At 41.6% G+C, this 25,100-nt stretch overlaps 1 protein-coding gene across 2 annotated transcripts in view; it reads left to right on the top strand.

Annotated features, from left to right (window-relative positions):
• The window catches only part of meis1b (Meis homeobox 1 b), a 107,762-nt gene that overhangs the window by 14,115 nt on the left and 68,547 nt on the right, over window positions 1–25,100 (top strand). For both annotated transcript variants that reach the window (XM_032552361.1, XM_032552362.1), the window contains exon 7: window positions 6,922–7,033. In XM_032552361.1, coding sequence (XP_032408252.1) covers window positions 6,922–7,033 — 112 coding nt within the window. The remainder of the gene's footprint in view (window positions 1–6,921; window positions 7,034–25,100) is intronic.

The following is a 25,100-nucleotide window of genomic DNA, read 5'->3' as shown; positions in this document are numbered from 1 at the left end:
TTAAGAATAGCAGCAAAGAGAGTCACAAAGTCTCCAGTAGTACATATTAAATGCTATCTATCTGCCAAATGGGGGGTTTAAAGGAGGACGCCAGAAAAAATAGTTTTTTTTGTCCTACCATTTTAAACCAACTTTAACCAGAACTCTGTGCTTTTGTCAACTTAAAGTAAACCTGCTGATGAGTAAGCTAACATAATAAAAACACATGTGCTATGTGGGGATTTGAAGAGAAATTTGTGGAACAAATTTGTGCCTTTCACATCCTCTATGTGTGTTACTTTCCATGCACTTCTATTCGGAATAGTTCATTAGTATTGGGATAAAAGGTGTGGAATTTGCAGTGTTCTGCTGTGTCAGGACAGCAAGGTATGTTACTTTTGCCTCACTTTCTTTTCAGAGTTGAGATAACGTGACTATCTCGGGAGGAAATCTTTAAGCTCCATGAGTTCTCAGGCACCCATTGGCCAAATTAATCAGAAAACATGGCAAGGTGTCAGCTTGACTTTCAGTTTCAAGGTTTTACCATATTGAGGTGAGTGAATATTGATCAGTTTAGGAAGCAGTGTGTGGTGACGATCATGCAGCAGATTTTTTCAGCCTGCCCTACAGTTCTGTGGCTGCCTGGCTTATCTGGTGATCAAATTGTGTATCATATAATGTTAAATGCAAAAGAAGACGACGGCAGAGCGTTATTTGCTTAGTTGAACACATATACAGTACGTCATCAAATAGATCTGTGGAGTGAGACAGTGGGATAGTGTAGTGTTGGACTTTTTAGCAAAAAAGCTAGAGGTGGCCAGATCGATTATAATTATTGATATCGATAACATGTCGATATCAGTATCGGATCGATACTAGCGTGGTAAGGATGGTATTGTAGTTTCAGATTCCTTGTTGAAATATTCTTTTAGTTTTGTGTCGTAGTTTCTGAACTCTACCTCAAAAAAATATATTTTTTAGATTTGATCTGATATGGGGATCGCTTTGTACCTTGTTTAGCTTTGGAAGAACATTCGCACAAATTTGTTTAGTTTTTCTCTAGTTTTTAAATATCATTGGTATGTTCTTATAGTATTTTATACACTTTGATAAATATAGTCCAAATTCTGTTATGGGGGAAAAAGCAGAAAAACTGAAGGTCAGACGTTTGATGACATATTAGACGTAAATAATCAAAAGCTTCAGTATCGATAATGGTATCCGTATCGACAAGGCTGGGCCCGTATTCGCTTTGTATCAGATCAATAGCAAGATATACTCAGAGTAAAAGGTTGGATTTAGCAAAAATTTTCAGAGTGAGATCATAGTACTGAAATTTAAAAAAAAATTTTTTTACACATTTTTACCAGCAGTGCCAACAAATTTGTCTCCTGTAAATATCCATAACATCAGAAAAGATATTTTGGGCACAAAAAAAAGAGGGAAGAGCTGGGTGGCAAAGCAATATAACCCCAACCATTTTCTTTATTATTGCAAATGAATTGGCAAGGCAGCATTTCCTGCATGAGCGCTTGTATGATATGGGGGTCTGGCAAGGCGAGAAAGGGAAGCCCCCCTCTCGCATCTTAGACGAGGCACAATGAGAACGCATCGGATTGGAATGCCTCACCGATCATAGCGGAATCAGAATTTCCAGCAAGGAAAATCTTTTCACGGCGAATTAGGAGGGATGAAGGAGGGGATGAGGAGGGTGGGAGGGAAAAGGTATGTGTGGCTCAAAAAGAAAAAAAAAAGAAACAGGGCTCCCTTAGCTTGGCGCAGAAGATTTAAGAAGTTTAGCTAAATCTAGGCAGAATAGAATGTGGAAAATTGAATTTACTGAACAATTAGGCATTGAATTAATCTTTATCCTGCGCAGGAGACATGGAGCAGGTTGAGAAATTTTCAGAGGAGGGAGGCGTTTTCTGAGCGAGAGACCACGGCCGCTCATTAAGCGAACAGAATGAATCAAGTGTGAAGCCTTGGGCGCGGAGGGACGCTCCTCCTCCTCCTCCTCCTCCTCCTCCTCCTCCTCCTCCTCCTCCTCCTCCTCCTCCTCCTCCTCCTCTCTGTTTCTGTTTATTCATCTGTTCATCCTCTGAATTTACATACATTTAAGGTGTCCCTCTTCTTTTTGGTGCTTTTAAGCCGTTGTTTAAAAGCACCACAGGGTAAGTGTGTGTCTCTGTGTGTCTTTTTTTCTGGTCAAGGTGAGCGCGTTTGTTATTATGGCAGGTGTGCATGTGTTTGCGGAATAAAAAAAACCCCAAACTATTTGTATGTGTGTGTTTGTGCAAGCTAAGTGACCAAGCAAGAGAAGTGTGTTTGAGAACACACACATGCTGCGCAGCCCTGTGTGCACCGGTTGTGTTATCTCAGCCGTGTGTGTATTAATTGCGTGTTAGATCAGAGCTGGGCCCCGTTCCATCCAAAGGGCGGCCTGTGATTATAAATAAACTCCCCCCTCCTTCCCCTTCCCTCTCTCCCGTCCCCGCAGAGATGCCACCAGGGCCCCGTCTCGGCCCCGCCCCGTTTCCCATGGGGCCGCGGTGGCCACCTCCCAGCAGGCAAAGCGCTCTTTTGTTCAATTACAGCTAATGCGGTAATTTTCTCTTTTTTTTTTGCCGTTTCCCCCTGTTTTTTTTTTTTTTTTCTCGTTCTAATTATATTTTCAAATGGAATTTGTTAGAGAATTACAACAAAAAGGACATGGGGGAAAAAAAAAAGAAGGAGAAGGGAAATCACATCCTTTTTCACAAGCCGACGCTCTTGGGTTTTTTCACTTCTCACCGCTCGACATCCCCGGGGGTGGGTGCTGTACTAGTCTTCTTTACGGAGCTCTGAATAAACATGTTTGGCTTTTTTTTTTAAAAACTTTTTTCTCTCTCCATCTCTCCCTCTTTTATACTTGTATTTTTTTAAACAGAGCAGATTTGGACGGAGTTGGCAAAAGCTGCCGTTAACTGTTTGTGTTTTGAGCATGTGGTCTGGATTACCTCACTTCTGATGTGCTCTGGAGTCACTCGGTCATGCATGGGTGTTTCATTTTTTTCCCCCCTCTCTTGTTCTACGGTCAGCAAATAAGAACAGAAAAAAACAACCCAAAAAACAATCATCCTGGTTCTTATCCCTGTTAAAATCAGCATCCCTGTCCCTACCCCAGTCATGCCGTCGCGCAGGAACTTCAGTCTTTATTGAATAGCCTCAGAGTCTAATTTGGAAAACGATTATATCGTCCATGTAATCACTGGATTATAATTTCATAGCCTGGGAACATCAAAGCAGCTCTAATCCGCTCCAAATGTGTTGAATTTGCTGACTTGTATTTTCTCCGCTCAAGTCTACACTCTGTTTTAAACAAGTCCCATGTCATGAAATAATGTCTTCCTTTCTTTTAATAAAGCAAAGATCAACTCCAAACCCTTCACGCAACGGCAGCAGCGCCAATCGCAGCATCCCAATTGAAACCAGTTGTTCCCATTCCCACAGCCGTTCCTCTCCTCTCCCCTCTTCTCGTCCTCCTTGCGGGTTTCTATCACTCATTTCGTCACAAAACGACCTAAAAGCACACGTGCACCCGCCCCACTTTGATATCTGCCTCATTTGATTTCGCAAAGCAAAGCTAGGCGGGCGGGCGGAGGAGGCTCGATAAGCATTTGCGTCGCGTTCTGTTTGTTTGTGATATCGAGTCGTTTCTGAGGCGTTTGATTCAGTTTCCCTTCTCCTGTGACGTCTCCTTTCTCACCCCTGTCTTCAGCGCTAATGTTGCTTCGCAGAGCGCCGGGAGACATCTGGTTTGGTTTCACTCACATGTAGCAGCCTTTGTGTGTTCGGCAGGGCCCGTGCGGTTTCTTTGCTCTTTTTGTGTACGTTCATGTGCAGCGTGGTGCCAAAGCAGTCGTCTCTGTTGAGTTTTGTGGCGCTCTGTTCACGCCACAGCGGCAAACCTTTGATACGTTTCGGTGGGATTTCGTGTGATGGACGAGCTAAAGTAATCATGAAAGGGAAGCGGAAGAATTCCAACGTTTTGCCGAAGTCCGAAGTGTGCCGTGCCGTTCGGACTGGATGGAAAGCGTCTGTTCTAGAGATGCACCTGATCCGATATCAATATCTTTATCGGTCCCGATATTGAAAAAAATCCTGGATCGGGAATCGGTGACAATGTGGGCAACCTATTCAGTCTAACTCTATGTGCGACCTTATGCTTTATTCAATTTACATTTTCTTGCACATTTTGAACCATTTGAAATATTTGCTGCTGTTTTTTTTTTTGTTTGTTTTGTTTTTTACATGTTTGACCAAAGTAGTTCCCTATTGTTTTTGACAGATTCAGTTTATTATTTATTTTACTTTGGCTGTTGCACTCCTAATTGCACTGACTGAACAAATTAAAGTTGTTTATACATGTTTGATGAAACTTGTGAAGCAATCAAGTGTTCTGTACTGGTGCAGAGTTATCAAATTAATTTCTGTTTCTGTAATTTGTGCCAGTGTTTTTTTTTTAAAAAAAACAACATTTTAATTAAATTCAGCTCTGTTTTTCTGTATCGGCCGATGATAAACCTCAGATATCGGTATCCATATCGGAAATGAAAAAGGTGGATCGATGCATCCCTAATCTGTGGACATAAAATTTCAAGTTTTGGCACAGATTTTCTATTGGGTTCACATCAAGTCTTGAACTAGGCCATCATTACACATGTTTGGATTTAAATGACCAGCTCTGGCTTCATGTTTATGATTTTTGTTGCTGCTGGAAAGTGAAGCTCCACTCCAGCGTGTGAATACAAATCAGTAAAAGAAATGCGTTTCTCAGTGAGGATGGTGTGTTCAGGTTCAGTTTTGGCCTCATCTGACCAGAGGGTCTTCTTCCACATGTTTGCCGTTTCTCTGAAATGGGTTTTCTTCTTTTTGTCGCTCCGAAAAAAGTTTTTAGCGTTAAAAGAATGTGTGGCATATGTTACACAGAGTTGCCTTACATCTCTCACACTGACCCGTGAGGCTCGTGTTTTATGATAAAGTCAGAGACGGGATGGAAAATTTTTTAATTAGCCGTAACTGTTATTGTCACCAGAATCTTCGGTAATAGTGTCACATTGTAGCGTTTTCCTGATGTTGTGCAAGTCTGCCATGTATCCTTTTCCTTGACCTTCTTACAACAATTACAAAACCGAAAATGAAATAGTGTTGATTATGAAGGCAACAGGAATTTGTCATCTTGTGAGTATTTCCATAAGTTAACATCCACAACAAGCTTGTAAAATAGAGGATTCGTGTTATTTAAAATTCTGAAAAAAGAAATTTTAACTTGATTTCGTCAGCTTTTGTAATAAAACACTTTAGCTAGATGTATGGATTTACAAAATTGTTTAATGCGTGTTTTAGTTTGTAGTGGTGGGGATAAAAGTGGCTTTTTGAGTCAAAAAGTCTCAAGGGGGAGTGAATACTTTTGCGAGGCAGTAAATCTGCATGTATGAGGGCGATGAAGGCTTCGATGTGTCAATAACTGTGTGATTTATTGTATGTACACTATTTGTGGCGTGCGGTCATAATGTTTTCAGTCGTTTCTGGGCCGTTTGCTAACCACTGTCCAGCGTTCAGATGACCCTCATCTGGCCTTACATGGAACCGACTTGCTATATATAAACTCCAGCTCTTGTCCAGTCGGTAGCTACACGGCTGCATCGTAAAGTTGTTTTTTTTTTTTTGTTCTTGAAGTTGGCTAAGCTCAAACATTTTCATTTGTTTTCATTCAGACTCGGCCCGATCGGTATTGCATTTCATTTTGTTTAAGGAAAGATTACGGAAAAGCGTTTGCTTATTTAATTTAGCTTTTGCCATGCCCAAAATGAAACCTAGCTCCACTTCACTGCGAGTCGTCGTCCATTTTTAAAATATTTTGAACATATATTATTTTTATTTCATTTGTGGACCCAACAGAGAATTTGTACCGATGGGGGACTGCATGAGTTTTTTTACCTTCTGCTCTCTCCCTCTCTGCTCGGATGACATCACTCCCTGGCGCTTGCCGTAGCCTATCTTAAGTTGTAGCTGTTTCGTATTCTCATCTGCTAGTGGTTTGGGGCAAATGGATGCGGCCACGGATCGCATGCTTCAGAAATCTGGGAACTGAAGCAACATGTTTGCTCTCTGTTGATCTGGACCGGCCTTTTTGAGAAACGTCTAATAATCTGCATTTTGTGAAGAAAACCAAAAATGTCGAAGGGCCTCATGAACTGCAGGGTGAGCTTGTAGACTGAATCCTGAGTTCATTTTTGAGTTTGAATTTGTGTCTGTTTTTATGCCATTGTTCTGGAAATGCTCCAATCAATGAAGTAGAGTCCGGAATCAAACTATATTTTAAACTTTTCAAAAGTTGTTGTTTTTTGTTGTTATTTGACATAGTGATCAGAGATCCAATGACGATCAGAAAATAGAAATACAATTTAGTTTATTTTTCCAGCTTTCACAATAAAACACTTTAGCCAGACGTACTGTGTTTAGAAAATAGCTTTTTGTGGCTCTGGGTGAGTTTTATTTTGTAGTAGCGAGGGTTCCCTTTGCTTGGAATGCATTCAATTAAAGAACAAAATCTGACCTATAAATGCCTTCACCAACATCATACAGTAAAACGTGATAGGGATATGGATTTTGATGTAGAAACTAATTGTAAATACCAATTCTTTTTTTTCTGATGGATTCAAAGCAGTTTTTTCTGTCTTGTTTTTTAATATGTAATGGTATTTGTGGGGAAGGGGAAAATAACAAAATCAGTCAAAATTACGACTGGCAAAGGAAAACAGAAGTCAGAATTACCTTGATTGGTGCATCTTTAGATATCCACATTCAATTCACAAATTAAAATTGATTAAAAACAAAAACAACAAAAAAAATAGATGTATTAAAAATGGCCGTCTCTTTGGTTGCCTCTCTCCCGAACAGACATCCTGGAACAGAGACCACGACGACACGGCGTCCACGCGCTCCGGAGGCACGCCGGGACCGTCCAGCGGCGGACACACGTCTCACAGCGGGGACAACAGCAGCGAACAGGGTAAGAGTTCAGCCGCAGCAGACGCTTGAAAAATGAACGAGAAGAGAAAAGTTCCTTACCTCTTATTTCACATTCACTTCTTTGAACTGATAAGTACTCCTGTTGTGGATGAAGGAATATTACACCTGTTGTCTTCCTAACATTCTTTGAGCTTCAGTACATTCGCTCAGAAGTCGATGGAATCGGATTCTCCTCGTGTTGATGCCTAGAACCCTCGATTTGACGTTCTCTTCCTTTGTCCTTTGGTGCATTGTGAAGCTCGGTGTGTTTTAAAGAGAGGCAGACAGAAACGGCGCGCTGGTTGTGTTGGGATTGACGCTGCGAACCAACTGCACACAGAAATGCAGCTTTATGTATTATTGAGGTTGATGTCAGGGCGAGCAGTTTGCAGGGTTGCCTGTGCCAGGAGGCAGAGCCTGGGTAGGAGCAGAGAACACTGCCATGCCTTACGAAGTCAACACACACGTTCACACACCGTGTTTCCAACTGAAATACTGCTTCTTTTTTTTTTTTATTTCGCCAGTACTGGTCAGCGCTGAGGACTCAGATGTGTAGCTTACAAAGAAATGAAAAATAGATCATGTGGAAGAGAGGAACGGGCTGATGAAAGAGCCCTGAAATTACCAGGCCCCTGAGACAAAGAGACATTGTACAAGTGTGTGTCCACTCCTCTACCTTTGATGCGTAATAGTCTGGGAGCAGCCAGCCAAGAGCTGATTGGTCGCTCTAATGAGCATGCTCTGTGCCGAGTTTGGGCTCCTGTCTCTGCGACCTTTGCCCCTTATTGACCAAACTGACACTTCATTTTTCACATCTTTCCAATTATAGACTGGCTCCTTATACTACAATGACTCTGTCTCATCATCTCTCTGTCACCTCACATCTCTGTTTTTCTAACTCTGTCTGGGCTCTCGTAGGTTTTTGTTTTGCCGTTGGACTTCATTAGAGGGTAAAATGTGGAGGGGTGAGCATCTGTGTGTGTATGTTTGTTGCTGAAGCTGTGTGTTTTGAATTCTGCGATGAATTTAGGCGAGTATAAATATAAATTCTGGTCAACTTATTTAAAAAAAACATGACTGAGTTTGTTAAAATTGCTTTAATAACTTCAGGTTTTAGTTGACAGTTCGGGACGTAATAATATAACTACGTCTGAAAAAAAGTTATTTGACGTTTTGTTTTTAAAAATTGTTTTTTCTTTTCTCACAAATGCGGCAAAAATTTTACTAATCACAAACTATGTTTCAAAGGATCAGACTGCAACACTCCAGCATAGGTTGGACTTGTCCCCATATTTCCATGCTTGTTTTATTTTGTCTTGTCTAAAGGGGGGCCTAATGCCAAAAAATTTGTAAAATTTTGGTTTTCCCAAAACAGAAAATCCCTGTTCAACATGTCAACACGTCAGACTTTAAACTAGTCTTGAAGAAGTACAGTTCAGATTCACGACTAAATGATTAAATTTCCCTTTAGCTTAGCATGGTTAGCAAGCTGTTAGCATTGTTAGCGTCTAACCGTAAGAATGAGAATTCGTAAAACTGAAGAAAATTTAATCTCTGTTTGCCAATGTGCAATTTATGGTTTAAACCTCACTCAGGTGTTTTGGTGTGGCTGTACGTTCACCTCATAAGATGAGACGCTACAGTGTTTGTTAGCATTTGATGACATGACGCCTTAGCAAGATTATTGAAAGTCTAAACAGAGCTTGAACTGAAAAATGTTATCAAAACTCATTCATAAACAGAAAAGTAGTGCTTTACTTTACTTTTACTTTAGCACCTAGAGGAAGAAGCTAAGCAGGTGCTACTCGTTTAGCTGTCTGAGTAGCTAACAGTTAGCCTATGCTTACAGATCAACCACATTTAACTGTTTGCTTTCTACTGAGTACCCAACATATTGCCACATAAATAGGTAAAAAGTGTTGGTTGATTCGTCACGTTCAGCTTTTCATAGCCGCTTTTTGCTGGTTTTGACTGACCTGACCGTAAGTTGACTTTGCTGCAGCGCGACTAGCCTGCTGTCAGTCGTGGGTTGGAGGGACTCAAGTGAGCGCCCAGTGCTAACTGTAGCTGCAGTGCAACTGGTGGCTCTACGTTGTCACCAAAATCTCCAGTAACACAGAAATAGTTGCTAGATTTGCCGCTAGTCGCTTTTTTGAAAAAGAATTAGCTAAAGTGGTCTGAATAGTCGCTAAATATAGATTATTATGCATAGATTAAACAGCTTAAATCACACAGGTTAATGCCTGAAAAACCTAAAACAGCTAACCCTTACTTCACCAGCCAAAATGAATGCTAACACCCAGACTGGAAACACACGATCTCATTGCATCCCTGCCTTAGAAATGTTACCTTAGAACAGTTTTGTTGCTTTAAAATTCATAAAACGAGAATTAGGTTCATAATTGGGTTTTCCTTTTATGTTCCTCTGGGACGTTAAGGCAACAGGATCAGTTTGACATTGCCTGGAAATTCTTCTCTAAATGTCACTTTTAAGGACAAAGAGTGTTTATAGACTCAACTATAGGATTTTCTGCTCAGGTGTGACTAAACTGTGGTAGGAGAAGAAGACACAGACACGTCTAAAACTCCAGACTGTGAGAAGGATTTTCTTGAAAGCATGACAAATCGCTTAGCTTTAGTCAACTGATTTTAACTAGCTGAAGGAGAGCAACAATGCGAATCTGTTGCGTAACGTTTGCGCTTCGAGCTGGTTAAAACCTTTGTTGCGCCCGTACATGTTTAACCACGCAGCGTATTCTTTCTTAATCTCAATTTTTTTTTTTTCTTTTTTGAGGGTTCAGGTAGTCTCAAACAACTCTTCCATTTCGAAGCCTGCAGCCGCCGCGATACGTTTTACAGGAGCCCACATAAACAACGGGCCTCCCGTAGCATCGGAGCGCAGTGACAACGGTAGAGCGCCGCGGGACGCGTTGGACCGCGTTCAGGTTTATATGGGTTAGCAGCTATCACTGCCGCGTCATATTGGCTCGGGCAAATTCTGTGTCATTCACTTGGTAATCCCAGTAAGCTGGTTATTTATTTGTTTGGCACTTTGCTCACTCTCTCCCCGACAGTTGTCTCTCTTCCCCTCTCTCTCGCTCTTTCATCTTCATGTCTCACCCCCCCACCATTTGCTGTTTTCCCTTGTCTACCACCTACACTTCAGTCTCCCTTTCATTTGACTGTCAGTTTGTGTCTCTCTCCTCATGCATCCCTGTGCTTTCTCTCCTCTTTTCTCCTCCCCCTTTTTTTTCTTCTCTGCCTCCCACTCACTCTCAAACATCACCTTTTGTCTATCCCTCGTCTTTCCTTTCCCTTTACCCCTCTTTGTTCCCTGTGTGTTCGCTTTCATTTCCTACCGTCTTCTCTTCCGTTTTTCCCAACTTTGTCCATGTTTATCTTTACAACTTTATCGTTTCAGCCTCTGAACTTTTTTTTATCTTTTCTTTGCAACCTATTCTTCTCGGACCACACTTTTTCACAGTTCTCCATTACTTCTTAAGCCGTACTGTATTGCCAAGTGTAATGTACTAAGACACTTGCTTTTATGCACACACAAACTTTAATGACACCCCGTTCTTTGGACACAAGTGTTGGAATTGAGTCGTCTCACTGTTTTTGCAGCCATAGAAGCTCGAACTCTTCTGGGAAGGCTTTCCATGAGGAGTATGGAGTGCATTCTCACGAGAAATATTTGTTCATTCTACCTGGAGCTTATTTGTAAGGTCAGACACTAATGTTGGATGAGTTGGCCTGTCGCAAAGTCTCAATTATAACACATCCCAAAGTTGTTCTATTGGCTTATGGTCAGAGGAACACGGTCCACCTATACTAAACTTACTTAATGATGTTTGGTTTTGTTTGTTTTTTTTAATAAAAATTACATACTGCAGCTTCCATTGCCCCTTTTTTTATTTGAATAAACATGAACCTGAATTAAAATGATATAAACTGTATTAAAGACTTACTAAGGTTAAGTGGTGTTGAGAGAAAGATGGTTTAATCTCACTGGAGGTGTTTTAATCCTCCACATAAAAAGCGTAAGAAAATGTTTGCCAATTTTTTTTTACCAATCTCTCTTATTTCTGCCCCTTTCCTCACTTCTGTCCTCAGACCTTTCCTTCCCTCTCCTCCCCTGCTTATCATCTCCTGTCCTCCAGCAGAGCGAAGCAGCTCCGATGAAGGATGCTGGATAGACACGGCCCTTTAACAACTGAACTTGCCTTTCTTTTCTGGAGGGCTATTACTGAGAAAAACACATGCTTCTGCTCTGGCCTCCTTTCTTACTGGGTCATTGCCCAGTGGTATAAAAATCGCTGTTTTCACCCGGAAGTGTACTCTCTCTCTCCCTCTCTCTTTCGAAAATCAAAGAGCCGGAGAAACCGTGAGAACTATAGATCGACGTGAAACATATATGGTTTTTTTTTTCCCACGATAAGATGGTTAACGTCAACTCGTAAACCTCGCAGATGTTTTGCAGAGCTTCGTCAGTGTCAGAGAGGCGGCGGGAGAGAGACGAAGCCCGGCTCTTATTCTTACATGTGGTGACAATCCTCACATGCTGCATCCTCAGTTATGGTGTTTATGCTTTGACCACAATGCCCATGGTATTTTTTAGCTCCAAATTCCATTGGCAAGTCACAGGAGAAAAAAAATAGAGGGAGGATCACATTTGCTTCACACATGTCATTAAAATCAGTTCTGGGTGTCTTCCTTTCTCCCCAGAGGACTCACACTAAGAAAGACGCTTATTTTTCTTTTTTTTTAAATTTATTAATTTTTTTTATTTCTCCTCTCTTTCTTCGGGAGATTCTTTGCAAACGTCCAGCAAAGCGCTGACGAGGGAACTCCCTGTAGCTAATTAGTCCCGCTCTATTAGTCCAGCTGTGTGCTAACTAGTTCCTACCAACAGCCGCGCTTTGTTGTAGCGCCCCACAAGCTGCCTTGGATCGTACTCTTGTGTGAAAAGTAATGCTCGGAGGGTAAAGGGAAAAGCTAACAGATCACATGCGCCGGCGATGGCTGGGAGTCCCTCATGTCGTCTCTTTTTCTCGCAGAATGAAGTGGCTCCTCTTTGCCTGTGTGAATTCGTATTGCGTGCGAGGGAAACAGAATAACATTCAGGCGGCGACTTGGTCAGCTGCAGCCGTGCGGTCGGGTGTTTGCTCTTTCTCTCTCTCTCTATCTATCTGAAAGCTACAGGGTTCGGCCTCTTTGCTGGTCGGAATCGTCCCGGGAACGAGGCGACGACTGCTGATATTAGATATGTATCACCAATTACCCGGACTGTTTGTACAAAGTACAGCGCGCCGCGCCAAGACAAATGGCTCCCTGTTAGGCTTCATGTCGGTGTCTGCCTTCGTTCGCTGGTGTCCAAGTGTTGGTTTGAGACTTTCGGAGTTTATGATATCCACCTCGAGGCTTTTTCATTCGCCTGATTTGCGCTGGAAAAACAAGTAGTATGCAAAACTTTCTGAACCGCTCCAATTGTCTGTGCTCTTTTCCCCCCCCCCCAAGCAGCTAGACTTTGTTGTAAGGATTTCCAGTGGTCTTGATCAGTAGGATCTTCAGGCTTTTTAGAAGTCTGTCCATGTTTTTTTTCTTTAAACTTTGGCCGATTTGTATACATTAGAAAACAAAATTTTGTAGAAAAAAGGTTGCCTTCCGTCTGAGCAATGTAAAATAATCTGTGAAAACTAAAAAAAAATAAAACGTTGTGAAGAAGGTTCCCGGTATGATGGCGTCTGCGTTCATTGTTGGTGTCTTAATATTGGCCTGAGATTTGAGCTTGTGTTTTAACAAAACACACAAATGTCCAATCATTTCTTTACCCATTGCCTCCAAGGTCTCAGACTTTCTTTTAACCTGTTAAAGTGGTTTTGATCAGAAGGTCTTTCTCACATTATTGGCATAGAATTTCATAGAAGACATGAAGAAAGAGAATGTCTTTTCCTCTTTAACAAAGCCTGTAACATCTCAAAATGGTTGAAAGGATAAGGGTTTATCAAAAGGACAAAGCAAGTTGACATACTGTAAATGTAGGAGTAAACACACGTGAATAAAAGGTCAACGTTTAAATTTGTATTTTCAAGGCTACGTAACGACGAGGACTGAGGCGTAAAACCTTGTCCTCGATCCCGTTTAAAGTTGGTCTCTTTGCTAAGTTGTCCATTTTGTTTAGCTTCATTCCTGATTTATCCCTCGAGTTTAATCAATCAGTCAGTCAAGTTTATTTGTATGGCATATTTCAGCAACAAGGCAGTTTAAAGAACTTTACACCATGAAAACACAAAAATAAAAAGTAATGAAAACATTACACAGTCACCAATTTGAGAAACCAGGAACAAACATTACATTTTGTCGAGTGCCATGGTCAAAATCAACAAGCATCAAATGTATTGGTCAGTTTTACATTTATTATGGTTCAAAAGCAACTCTAAACAGTTGAGTTGCTTTTGAAAGGATTTCTGGAAGTTTGTTCTGGGTTTATGGTGCATAGAAGCTGAATGCTGCTTGTCTGGTTCTGGGGATGCAGAGCAAACCAGAGCTTTATGATTTGATTTAGCTCGAGTAGCATAAGTAGCAAGCAACACTTCCTGGTTCCTGGTTTATTGTCCTTCACTTCAGTTTGTACTACAAGTTAATTTTAATTTTTTTTATTTTTTTGCTTTTTTACTTCTGGGACCTGGCGAAGCAAATTTGCTTGAAAAATTAATCGTTTTTATTTTTGTAGGTTAGCTCTGTTTTACATTTGACTCTTCATATTTACCTCCAAAGAGTAGACCCCAACTTCAGAGTCCGACAAAATAACTTCTTCTACATTTGTAAAATTGTGATTGTAGAGAATTAGTAGTGAGAGTGAATTTTACTATTCAAACAGATTCCATATGACTGGATACTGAGAGTTGTTTTATGTGAAATAGGGTTACTCACTGCAAAATGTCTTGAAACAATATCAGAACTAAATTTAGCCAATTCTCGTCATTAATCATAGCATATAACCTTCAGCGGTTGTGAGTCTTCATCGACCGGGCAGAGATATTTCTGATGTTTTCATGCATCCATCCAGCCATGCATCCACCCTCCAACTTCGGTGCCCTCCAACAAGGTCAGAGCTCATAGCTGCTGTTTGCGATCGTCTTATTGGGTAGTTCCCAGAGTCAGGGTGGGCTTTTGCAGATACGGACACGGGAGCCAAGCAATCAGCGGTCGGCCTCTGCTCGTCCAATCGTTCGGCTTCCTGTGGTCCCCTCAAAGTCACCGATTAATTGGTCCGATTGTCCAGTAGACTGGAAGAGAGGGAGCTGTGATTGTTTGTGTGGTCTGTTACCCTCTATGACTTCCTCTACTCTTCCAGTACCTCATATATAGAATCTGGAGTGGTAGCCAAGTTTTGCAAAGGCGTCAAGCCTTACAGCAGCAATGTTACGCTAAACGGTTCCACTCCTCTGTTAGAAAAATATCATAGTGCATTAATTAGAGAAAAAGAAAATCAAGGATGGTCATTGCTCGGCTTGAGGTGCGCTTCGTCTAGACAATGTCTAGACGTGATCGAGCAAGATCTCTCGGTCCGGTAATTGTCTTACTGGTGTCCAGCTTTACCAGTAATCTGTTTAAACGTGAGGCTCTTGTGGGTGGATAAAAGGTGTGCGGTTCCCTTGGTTTAGATTTTTTTGTTCTTCAGTCGGTATCACAGGAGGTGTGGAGGTAGAGGTAGCTGGCAGACGCAAACACGGTTCTCCTTTTGATTTCCTCAGGGTGTGAGTACAGGGGAGGAGAGTGAAAGTAGAATAAAAAAAAAAGAGGCTGAAAGAAAGCGTGTAAAATGGAAGAGTAAGACGAGATGAAAGGGGAGAAATCTCGGCGTAAATGCTGCGGAAGCCTTTTGGAGGGTGGAGCAGTGTCTTTATGTGTGTGTGCAAATCGGTAGGGAGAGGGGAGCGGTGGAAAAGTTCTGGCTGATCACGCCGTTAAGTGCCGCCGAGTGTCATTTGGGAGTTCACCGAGCTGAATACGCCGGTAAAGAAGCGCAACATCTCTTGTGGAGAGACATTAAGGTAACTCTTGCAACATAAAACGCGTGATCCAAACTTTTTGTTCACACGCAGTTTATAAAAAACCAATATATGACAGCTATATAGTCTTATTGCTTCTAAAACATCCTTACAAAGCAGCCCCGGACTGTGTGTTGCTGGTAGCAATGTTTATTCCACCTTCCCCAGATTTACGGCTTCTCAAACATTATTACCTGCAGTTACCTGGGAAAAGTAAAGGCTTCTCGGCGCCCGGGCTTGACCTTTCTCGGTCAAGCTCACTGAGGGCTTTACAACTTCTCACTCTCGCTATCGCGTCCGCTGTCAAGTAATGACACATCTTACTGAAAAACGATGTACCCTGATAAGATTTTATGGCCAGTAAGCAAACTCGAGTGGCCTGAGTTTGCTCCTCTCAAAAGAAAAAAAACAAAAAAAAAAAAGAGGAAATTGCCTCAGGTTCCCACAGAGCGGAGTCCGTTTGCAATTAGGATTAAGGTTGTTGTCACACATCTGCTGGAGACGGGAGGGAACGGGGGCACAGCGACGAATAAAAGAACCTAAAATAAAAGCAAAGAGCATGATTTCCTCCACCTCGCCTCTCCTCTCTTATACATCATTTAACATGAAACGATCCTCTGCCTGTTCAATCACATCCACGAACTTGGTTTTATTGGCCTGAGTCAATATTTTATGTGTGAGAAGCTAATAATCATAAACCCATCGGATAAGATGTGCATACACATTTTACTGTGAGACTTTGGGAATTACGTGAGGGTTTATCAAACATTTAGAACGAGAATAACTATGGAGTGTATTAGGTTTTCCAATGACCGTCATAATGACAGGCTTTTAGAAGCATCAGAGTAAAACTAGACAGGGCAGTACTGTTAGGGTTTGTTGGAAGAAAGAAAAGGATCTGAAATGTTCTTTTCCATCTGGACCCCATGCCATTGGCGCTAAAAACCAAAGTTGGAGAAAAAAACCCCAATCAAATTCCTGAATTGTAATTCCAAGTCGAAAATTTGGAAGTTTTCAAATTTCAGAATGCATTTAAAATGCATTCTGAAAGCAGTTTTTGATGAGGGATGCAGTTTGATTTTGTGTTCAATTTATACCCTGAAACTTGAATGTATCGTTTCTCACTGAGGAAAAAACAAAAGTGGAACCCGGGAGTTGGTAAAGTTGAGGGTTTGTCACCGATTCTCACCTCAAAATTCAACATGACTACCACTTATAAAACTCAGGGAAACCAGCTGTTTATTTCTATTTCCACTAGCAATAAACCCAGTTGCCAGCCACAGTATTGTACAATTTCTGTTTAAGTGAACATTAGGCCAGAGTGCTTGGATGCATCACAGGGTTCCCACACAGTCTGGAAAAGTATGAATTTAAATTTTTATCGTTTCCAGATCCGTGTTACTAAGGAAAAATAAAACACATGGCATAGAAAAATGTTTGGATTTCCTGACTTTCATCCATCTGTCCATCCAATTTGAACACGAAGGTACAGCTGCTGGCGTGTTAGATTGCCAGTTGCTTTCCAACATGCAACTAGATCACTTGCTTTCACACCAGTCCTGTTTAGTCCGTTTTAATCATACGTCAGTCTGTGTGCCTAGAAAGTCCGCTTTGTTTGGAGAGGTGTGAATGCGCAATCAAACACTGATGGGGAACGAAAGAAGTGAACCGTGGTCCACCTACAATCCTCGGCCTTTGTTGGGTTGAAGTGAACTCTGGCACGGTTTGAATGCAAACCGCCAGGCGCACTGGAGATCGCTTCAAAAGCAGGAAGCGGAAATAGTGGAGGGCATTCTGGGTAAATACAACCAAAACAAATACGTGTGTATCTCGCGCAAGCAGGAGGAATGGCTTGTGGTCTTTTTACCAAAGGCAAAAAGAGAAATCCTACAACTGCTAAAGTCTGACGCTGCTTCATTTTGGTTTATATTTTACAAAGAAGGACGTTGCGCTCATGTCTTCTTCTTAGGTTTTTGTGTTGTTTCCTTAAGTGGTTCTTGGCGCAGCGTCACCACAGGCGGAGGAGGGAACAGGATTTTCAAAGGGTTTTTATTGTTTGACACAAAGCAGAGTGAAAGTGAACCACAGCAGCTGAAAATGTAACAAAGGTTGCAATTTTGGTCCCCAATTGAACCGAGTCGACCGGACTTTTATGTGTGAAAACAACCTTAAGCTCAGTGAACCACAAATGTAACTTCCATCTTCAGAGGTAAATGAAACGCAACACAAGCAGTCAGTCCACTTATCTTTTTGACTACATTGTACATATTAGCTCTGAATCATAGCTCATAGCTGAATCATAGCTCAAGGTTAAATTGCTTTATATTTACCCTGTACAAAGTTGATACCAACATCTCTGCCACTAAAAGTCAGCCCCAGTGCCAGAAGTGATACTTGGGGCAGAGCATGGATGTATGTGTTAGCTCCCCCTCCCCTCCTGCCTCTTTTCACTCTCCTCTGTGTCGTCCCTCTTGCCGTTTGCTCGTTTTTGACTTTCTGTGATAACGTCGGGTGGAATTGCCAGCACGTTTTGAAGCCGAGTTATTGTTCCCTCTCCTCCTTGTTACTTTAAGTTTCCCATGCATCCCTTCGGCTGGCGTATCCGTCCGTCCGCCGGCTACATGTGGGCATGTTTGCATGACCAAAGAAATGCAAAGTCTAGCCCCGACCATTACAATATGCCTTGTGTGCAGAATTTACATGAAATACATATTCATTCATGACAAGCATCTGCACGAAATATCATCCTTGGTACTCCACCCCCCACTTCTTGTGCCTTCACTTAGTCTCTGGGCTTCCCTCAAGAAAGCCTCTAAATATTAAAAAAAATATATGTATATGTATATATTGCTTTGCAACAATTTATTTTCTGTATTTAATGCACAAATGCACATGGATACATTCATACAGTCTGGTGCTTAAAAAGAAAAGAAGAAGAAAAAAATGGTTTCATTTCATTTGCTTGACTGAGGGAGTGCTAGTGGGAGGGAGATGTATCTTTAGCTCCTATGTTATAATTGTGGCACACTAATGATGTAGACACATTCTCACTGTCTGTTTACAGGAAGCACTCTTCTTTAATTTGTGACTGGTGCGAATGCCAAATGCCTATATCTAATTACTGGTGGTTGCTAAAAGATACTGTTTACACACACCCTCTGTAGCCTTCTCCATGTCTCTCGTGTGTCAGACGGGAGAGATTAGCAAAAGAATGCTTGAATGCGTTGGAAGATTTTCTCTCTCTTTTTTCTCTCTTTCCTTTGATTTTTCACTTAACGTTACATAACAAGACGTCCTGTTACGCTGACGATCCGTCCTGGAACTCAAAAGGCATTTTCGCGTGGTGGTGCGTCTTGAAGTTGATCCGAAAACGTATGACCTGACAGCCCCCCGGTTCAGGTTCGAGTCCTGTGCGCGCCACTGCAATTTGCTCAATTGTAGTGCAGCCGTGTCCCAAAGGAACACGCTGGTTTCGTCAAATTACTAGATATCGCTGCGTTTAGAAGTAAATTCGGCAGCTCGGATTTGCAAATGTAAGCACTTCGGAGCGTGGTGAGGCACTCGTCATGCAAATCAATGTGGCAGACAAGGACAAAACAAAAGAAAAAACTGTATTCCCCTTTCGCCGATGCAGTCGAGCATGTGGGTGCTTGGATGAAAAATGACAACAAAATAAAAAAGTGACAAACTTGGAATGGTCACCAGTTTGGGCTTCTTGTTATGCTCTGTTTTTAGCTCCCAATTTACTGGAGTCACATGTCAACTCCTGTGCTTGGTAGTGTACAGTACACACAGCCTGAATAATGCAAAGATAAGCTGTCGAAGAAAGACAATGCCCCGTTCCCCTAATAGGAGCAGTACGGGTTCTAAGGGAATCTGACAGTAAAATCACAGCAGCTCGTTGCTGATGTGTCACAACACATTATGAATGGTCCAGAAAATGACCTTAAACTCTCTCTCGCTCGCTCCTCCTGACTTTGCACTCCTGTCACTGCCGACTGCATCTTCCTCCTCCTCACTGGAAACCGAGCCGAGCTCAGGGCCCAAGAGGCCCCTGATCAGATTCATGTTAAGATGTCACTGATGTCTAAATACAGTATTATTATAGAAAACCTGAGTTGGATGACTCAGACAATGTCTTGTCCTGACTGTATATATATATATATATATATATTACTGTATATATCTGAGTTTAAACAAGTATTTGTTTTTACCTATTAAGGGGTATGATATGCATTTTTTTCTATTATATGGGTCAAAATAGAACAACAATGAATAACTAATATCAGATTGGAGAATTGGGGCAATCACCTCTGCCAATTGTTGAAAGTCACATATAAGACATAAACTGTTTATTGCATTTTTATATGTAAAAAGATTAGATGAAATGTATAAAAAATGTTAGTTATTAGCTCATCAATTGACCTTTTGCATTATTAACACAAGTCTAAAGAAAAACTATTCAGTTTAATTCAGTTCATTTTAATACTATACTGATACTTTATTTATCCCAAGGGGAAATTAAACATTGTTGCAACTCATTTAATGAAAGAGTTATTGTGGATGTGGGCAGGAAGGATCTCCTGTAGCAGCCTGTGTTGCAGTGAATTTGAAGAAGCCTCTGACTGAAGACACAAATTTTTCTTAGATAGTCTTGTGAATAAGAAGGTGAAAAGGACTGTTGATCATTTTCTTGATTTTATGTATTTTTAAAAAAAACAACATGTGGATTAAAGCTTTATATGCACTAGAAATATACAAGATAGAAAGAACAGATGAGATAAATAAATTGAGTGTTTAGCAGCTGCATGAAAGCAAAAAGAGAGACAATAAGGGAGTCTTACTTGTCACACCAAAAGTGTTTAGCAACAGGTTGAGGAGGGGTAATGTCATATTAATATATTCTCCATACAGGTAGAAAAAATTCTGGTGTTTATGTTTTTTTTGTCTAATAAAAAGAGCTTTAAACAGAACGAATCCATTGCTGGAACCAAACCATGCTTAGTGTGACCCAACAGCACACACAGCAACACACACACAGAGAGCATTGCCCACACACATCCACAGAGAGGCTATGTTTATTTAGCCTTTTGATAAAGAGATTAGTTTCATCATCCCACTCTTTCAAGCTAGCAAAGGGGGTCCATGTTCAGGAAATCCTGGCTTTCCTGATACAAACTCCTGTTAGGGAACAGCAGCTTAAGGAAATATTTATGATAAGACATTCATACTGTAACTCTTAAATGATAAATAGGCAGATTCTATTTTTAAGAGAGGGGACAAATAGTTAAAGTGGGGTACTGAGAGTTGGCAAAAGATAAACACAAAAAAGTTAGAGGGGGTTGTGAGGAGGAGGGTGGTGTTTCTTTATTATTAACTCAGTGGCAGAGGTTGGAGTCCAGCTTAAAGCTACAAACAGCGAAGTGCTAATTTTAGCCTCCAAAGAGGATAAGGATAAATAGCTTGCTGCCAGTTTGCCATATGGTCTCCTGCCGATTATATTGTGTCAGGAATATTTTCAGCCCCGCCGCCACCCTTACGCACACAAACATTCACTCATACACCTATGGCCACAAGGGTTGTTTTCGCGTTTTGGATGTCACGAATATTAGACGACGCATACGAGGTAAAGAAATTTGGTTTTATTTCGTACCCCGAATCTCTCGATAAGAACATCAAGATGCTGAAACCGGATGGTTTAGCCCTTTCTTTATCCATTACTGGAGCTTCCAGTTGCAGGCTAACATTTGGCCTCTTCTCTAATCTTACGCAAGTTGGTTTATATTCTCACTTGTAAATATGAACCTTGCAGAAGAATAGAAAATGAGTCTCTCTCTCTATCTCTCTCGGCACACATGCATATGTTCACATATAAATGCAACACACACACACACGCACACACACACAGCTACTCTCCATTATTCTCTCACTCTCTCCCTCAAATTGAAATAATTCAATTTATAGACACAGTTCCAGACCTCCCTGGCTAAGAGCATTATGCATGGAGCCCCCCCCCCCCCCCCCCCAACCCCTCCATCACACTCCTCCACCCCCCAACCGCTCTCCTTTTTCCGAACAAAAGACGGGGGAGAATTTACCAGCCAGCTCTCCAAACGCTACCAACACAAAGCCAATTTCATGCCAGGAAAACACCAGCAGAAGTGCCATATTTGGTCACAACCTTCATCCCGGCGGATTTTTATTCCTCATTGATATGGGTTGGATGCTACTTATGTTACTGTTTTATAACCCTTGCATGGCCCTGCCTTGCTGTTTACTGGGCATGGCCCAGTGTGACTTTCTCATGGGATGATATCTTTTGAGTGAAAATACCACATTATCAGAGCACAACGGTTGCAAGGAAAAGAAAAATGCAGAACAAGGTCTAATTTCTTTTATTCAAACAGCAAAACAACATTATGTGTCACTGCTTCTAAAATAACAGCATGTTGATTACTGGGATTATTGTAATGTTATGTAACTTTACACATTTACCAAATTTAGTGGTTGTTTCCAAGTCCTCTCTGTGGAAAATAGTATCTGTTTTACTGTTTGAGTCTTTGTAGAGCAAAAATTATAATAAGCTAATAAAAATTAGTCAATTTATCTGTTCTGCTTGCTAGCCTGCAGCCAACTTAAAAGACTTGCTTGCCAACTTAAGACCTGGATGGGTGGAGTTATGGGTATGTTTTTTAACCATAAATATTTCCAACAACTGGATTTGTGTAAGGGTGTCTTGGGTTGGCAATATTAGGGTTATAGTTGTTTACATGTGCTTCTGTTGGCATCTGCAGGCCATCACTTTCACTGTGCACTAGAGCGGTTTGTAAACAAGTATGACGTTTCAGGCATAAGAGTCTGTTCCTCTAAGCCAGAAAAGGGTGGATTCTCCCTCTGGGTTTCTGCCCAAAGTGGAGGAGTTAAAGCGTCCTGGTCATCTCGTTTGGGAGGAATTACAAGGTGGGGGGAGCAGATGGATAGATGGATTGGGTTCTTGTCCAAACTCATGTGGGCACTTCTCCAGTAATGGTGAAGAAAGAGCTTAGCTAAAAAGAGAAGGACTCAATTTAATGGTTTGTCTGCATTCTGACTATCACGTCTGGTCATAAGATATGGGTAATGACTCAAAGAATGAGACCCTGGACCCTGGAGTTAAGGGGATGGCATGCACTTCCTCCATAGGGTGGCTAGTCTTAAACTTACAGGATTAGATGGAGATCCCTTATTGCTTCTCCACATTGAAAGGAGTCTGGTGAAGGTGGTTCATTCATCTGATCAGGATACCTCCTCAACATCTTCCATGTGAGGTTTTCCTCGCATGCCTTGAAAACACTGAAGGGACTACAGTATGTGGCCCCTCTTACTTGGGAAATCCTTGGGAAACCCCATAGTGATCTGGTGTATACGACTAGGCAGAGAAATGTCTGTTCTCTTCCTGGAACCTGTCACTCTTAAAACCTGATCTTGAATAAACGTACAATCGGTGGTTGAATTTGTTTTTCTTGTGTGTAAAGGAAAAGTGAAACACCAACAGTGCACTGAAACAAGTTGGGTGGATGCAGCTCTGCATCACTTAATGCCCCCATACAGCTGGAGAAAACTCTGGTCACTTCCTCTGCCACCTCATTAAAAGAACATTAAAGTGTGTCCCGAAACTGGTTTTCAAAACCTTGCTGTACTCAAACAAGGCGCAAGGTTCTGCATTCGTAGTTTTTGCTCTCTGCGGCAACGCATGTGCCAGGTTGCTCATGGTAATTTGAGTGTGTGCCATTACGTTTGTAAGAAACATAAAGATGCAAAAGAGCCACGAGTGAAATGTCGTGCTGTGCGCTGAGGTAATGTGGAATGCAGTAAGTTGGAGGTAAAGAGTTGCTTAATGCAAGTCTTCTGGTTTAAAGCTTGACCCAGGGCTGACCCAGACCCAACATGCTGTCCCCAGAGGCCCCCTCCCATTGGTCCCTTTGACATGGATACCTGCAAGAGGGATTCGGCCGAGAGATAAAGACCTCGGTGAACCTTTTTAAGAGTTTAGGGAGGGAGAAGGCGGAAAGAGAGAGAGAGCCAGATAACAAATACCTGTAGATAAACACAACAGTAGGCTGGGCTGGAGGGCAAGCTTGGGCGTTTACTTTGTGTGTTTGCAGAGCGACACAAAGCTTGCCACTTGCGGTGCACACACTTGTGAACACGCATACATTGGGCTGTAACCCGATCGTCCCTTCTCGCTCCAGGCCAATGAAACCTAAAGAGATGAGCAGGTACTGGTGGCAGAGATCCCAACCGGTGATAACCTTTGGACTAAAGGCCTGAATGGTGTCGTTAAACACACATTCAAAGCACATATATACGTATATATACATATATAAATTTATATGTGTGTGTGCACCAGCTTCCAGGGGCAACTGTGGAGTGTTTGTTGCATTGAGAGTCTCTTTAGCAGAAGGGAGGTCATACTCTTCCAGGAAGTCACCCTCCAGAGAGGGCTGCCTCTTTCAGGAAGTGACTCGGTGGGAATGTGTGGCAGGAGCACCAGCATCCATGGGGGGCATATCACTTCTGTCCACACGGGCCCATGCTCCACAGGAAACGGGTCGCTGTAAACCCACTCACTTCCTCTTCCTCTGCTTCTGTCCTAAAAGCCTTATCAGGGCGGCGTATGGGTCGGCTGATAGGACTCCTAATCCTCCGCATCCATGCAACACCGCATCCTGTACCTATCAAGGCCATGACAAGCAGGCGTTTGGAGGGGGAGCAGCGATACAGTGTTCTTCTTTTGGGTTGTGGGTTGGCGCAGAGTTTATTATTCAACGAGAGAGGAGATTGAATATTTTTGGACAAACGCAAAAAGGTGCTTAATAACATATCTTATGACACTGAATGTCCTAAACCCCTGAAATGTAAATCCAACCACACGAGTGGGTTGGCGTCTCAGACCCAGGGATTTAAATTGTTTTTTTTCTAACCAGTTTTTCACTAACATCCAACTTGTTAGCACAGACCATATTAAAGTAAACACAAAAATCTTCTGTTATTCCATAACAGCCATCTGGATGCTAATGCACTATTATTAGCGCATGCCACAGCAGTGTTAGCGTGCCTGTACTATCTGAGTGCATGTCTCAGTTTGGCCGGCACTGATAAGCTAGCAGTGGGAAAAGCCGTGTGTGCTGAAATTGTTTGTCAAAGGTTGTATCAGACGTGACCTTACACTGTAGAAAGTTGCAAAAACGAGCAACGAAAGAGTTCTGAATCATTTTAAGTGAGATTCTGTTAAAAGGTAACGTTTTTCTGGCTGCAGATAGCATGAATCCAAATTAGATTCTCCTTGAAACCGAAACTAGCAGCTATGGTCTGACAGACGCCAAACCAGACTCCAGTCGCCACTGTTTTATGAATCTTTGGTTATTAACAGAGAAACCATGGTTGTTTACACTAACTTAAGGCAGGGAGTTTTTCCACAGTCAATGAGCTTCCTGTGCCAAACACATATAGTGAGAAGAGAATATCAAAGTAACCGCCTGATATAAAAGTAAGGGGGAGCAAAGGCTATAAAATTAGCGTTTTTAAACCACTTAAATATTTTTGCTTTTTGCACCACTAAAATTAGACGGTTCACATAAAAGTGTGATTACTGAGAGCAGAGACTGGTTGCTGGGAATGACATTTGCACAGAATTTTTAGTGGCTTATAATGGTAGTTTTATCTGGCTTGGTGCAGTTGAATGAGTTAGCGGTTTGAAAATTATTTAAGAAAACTTTGATTTGGGGACAAGAAATGTTGTATTTTATTCAACTCATGTTGACTTTAAACTGCCTGAACTTAGTTTGGAGAGCTTGAAGAACAGCCATGTATTTACTTGTAGTTTAAAGGGATGTTTCCTCTACAGATGTGTTTTTTTGAAAACATACATTGCTGTATTAGTAGAAATTAATTGCACTTTCACAGGGGACCATTTTGATGTCTCTTTAAGGTGTTTCCCCTCTACTTTTATCTATTGAATTTTGGTCCAAAGTA

Source organism: Xiphophorus hellerii, chromosome 22 (genome assembly GCF_003331165.1).
Source record: "Xiphophorus hellerii strain 12219 chromosome 22, Xiphophorus_hellerii-4.1, whole genome shotgun sequence".
Taxonomy (NCBI): Eukaryota; Metazoa; Chordata; class Actinopteri; order Cyprinodontiformes; family Poeciliidae; genus Xiphophorus; species Xiphophorus hellerii.
This window is presented reverse-complemented; position numbering and strand designations above follow the sequence as displayed.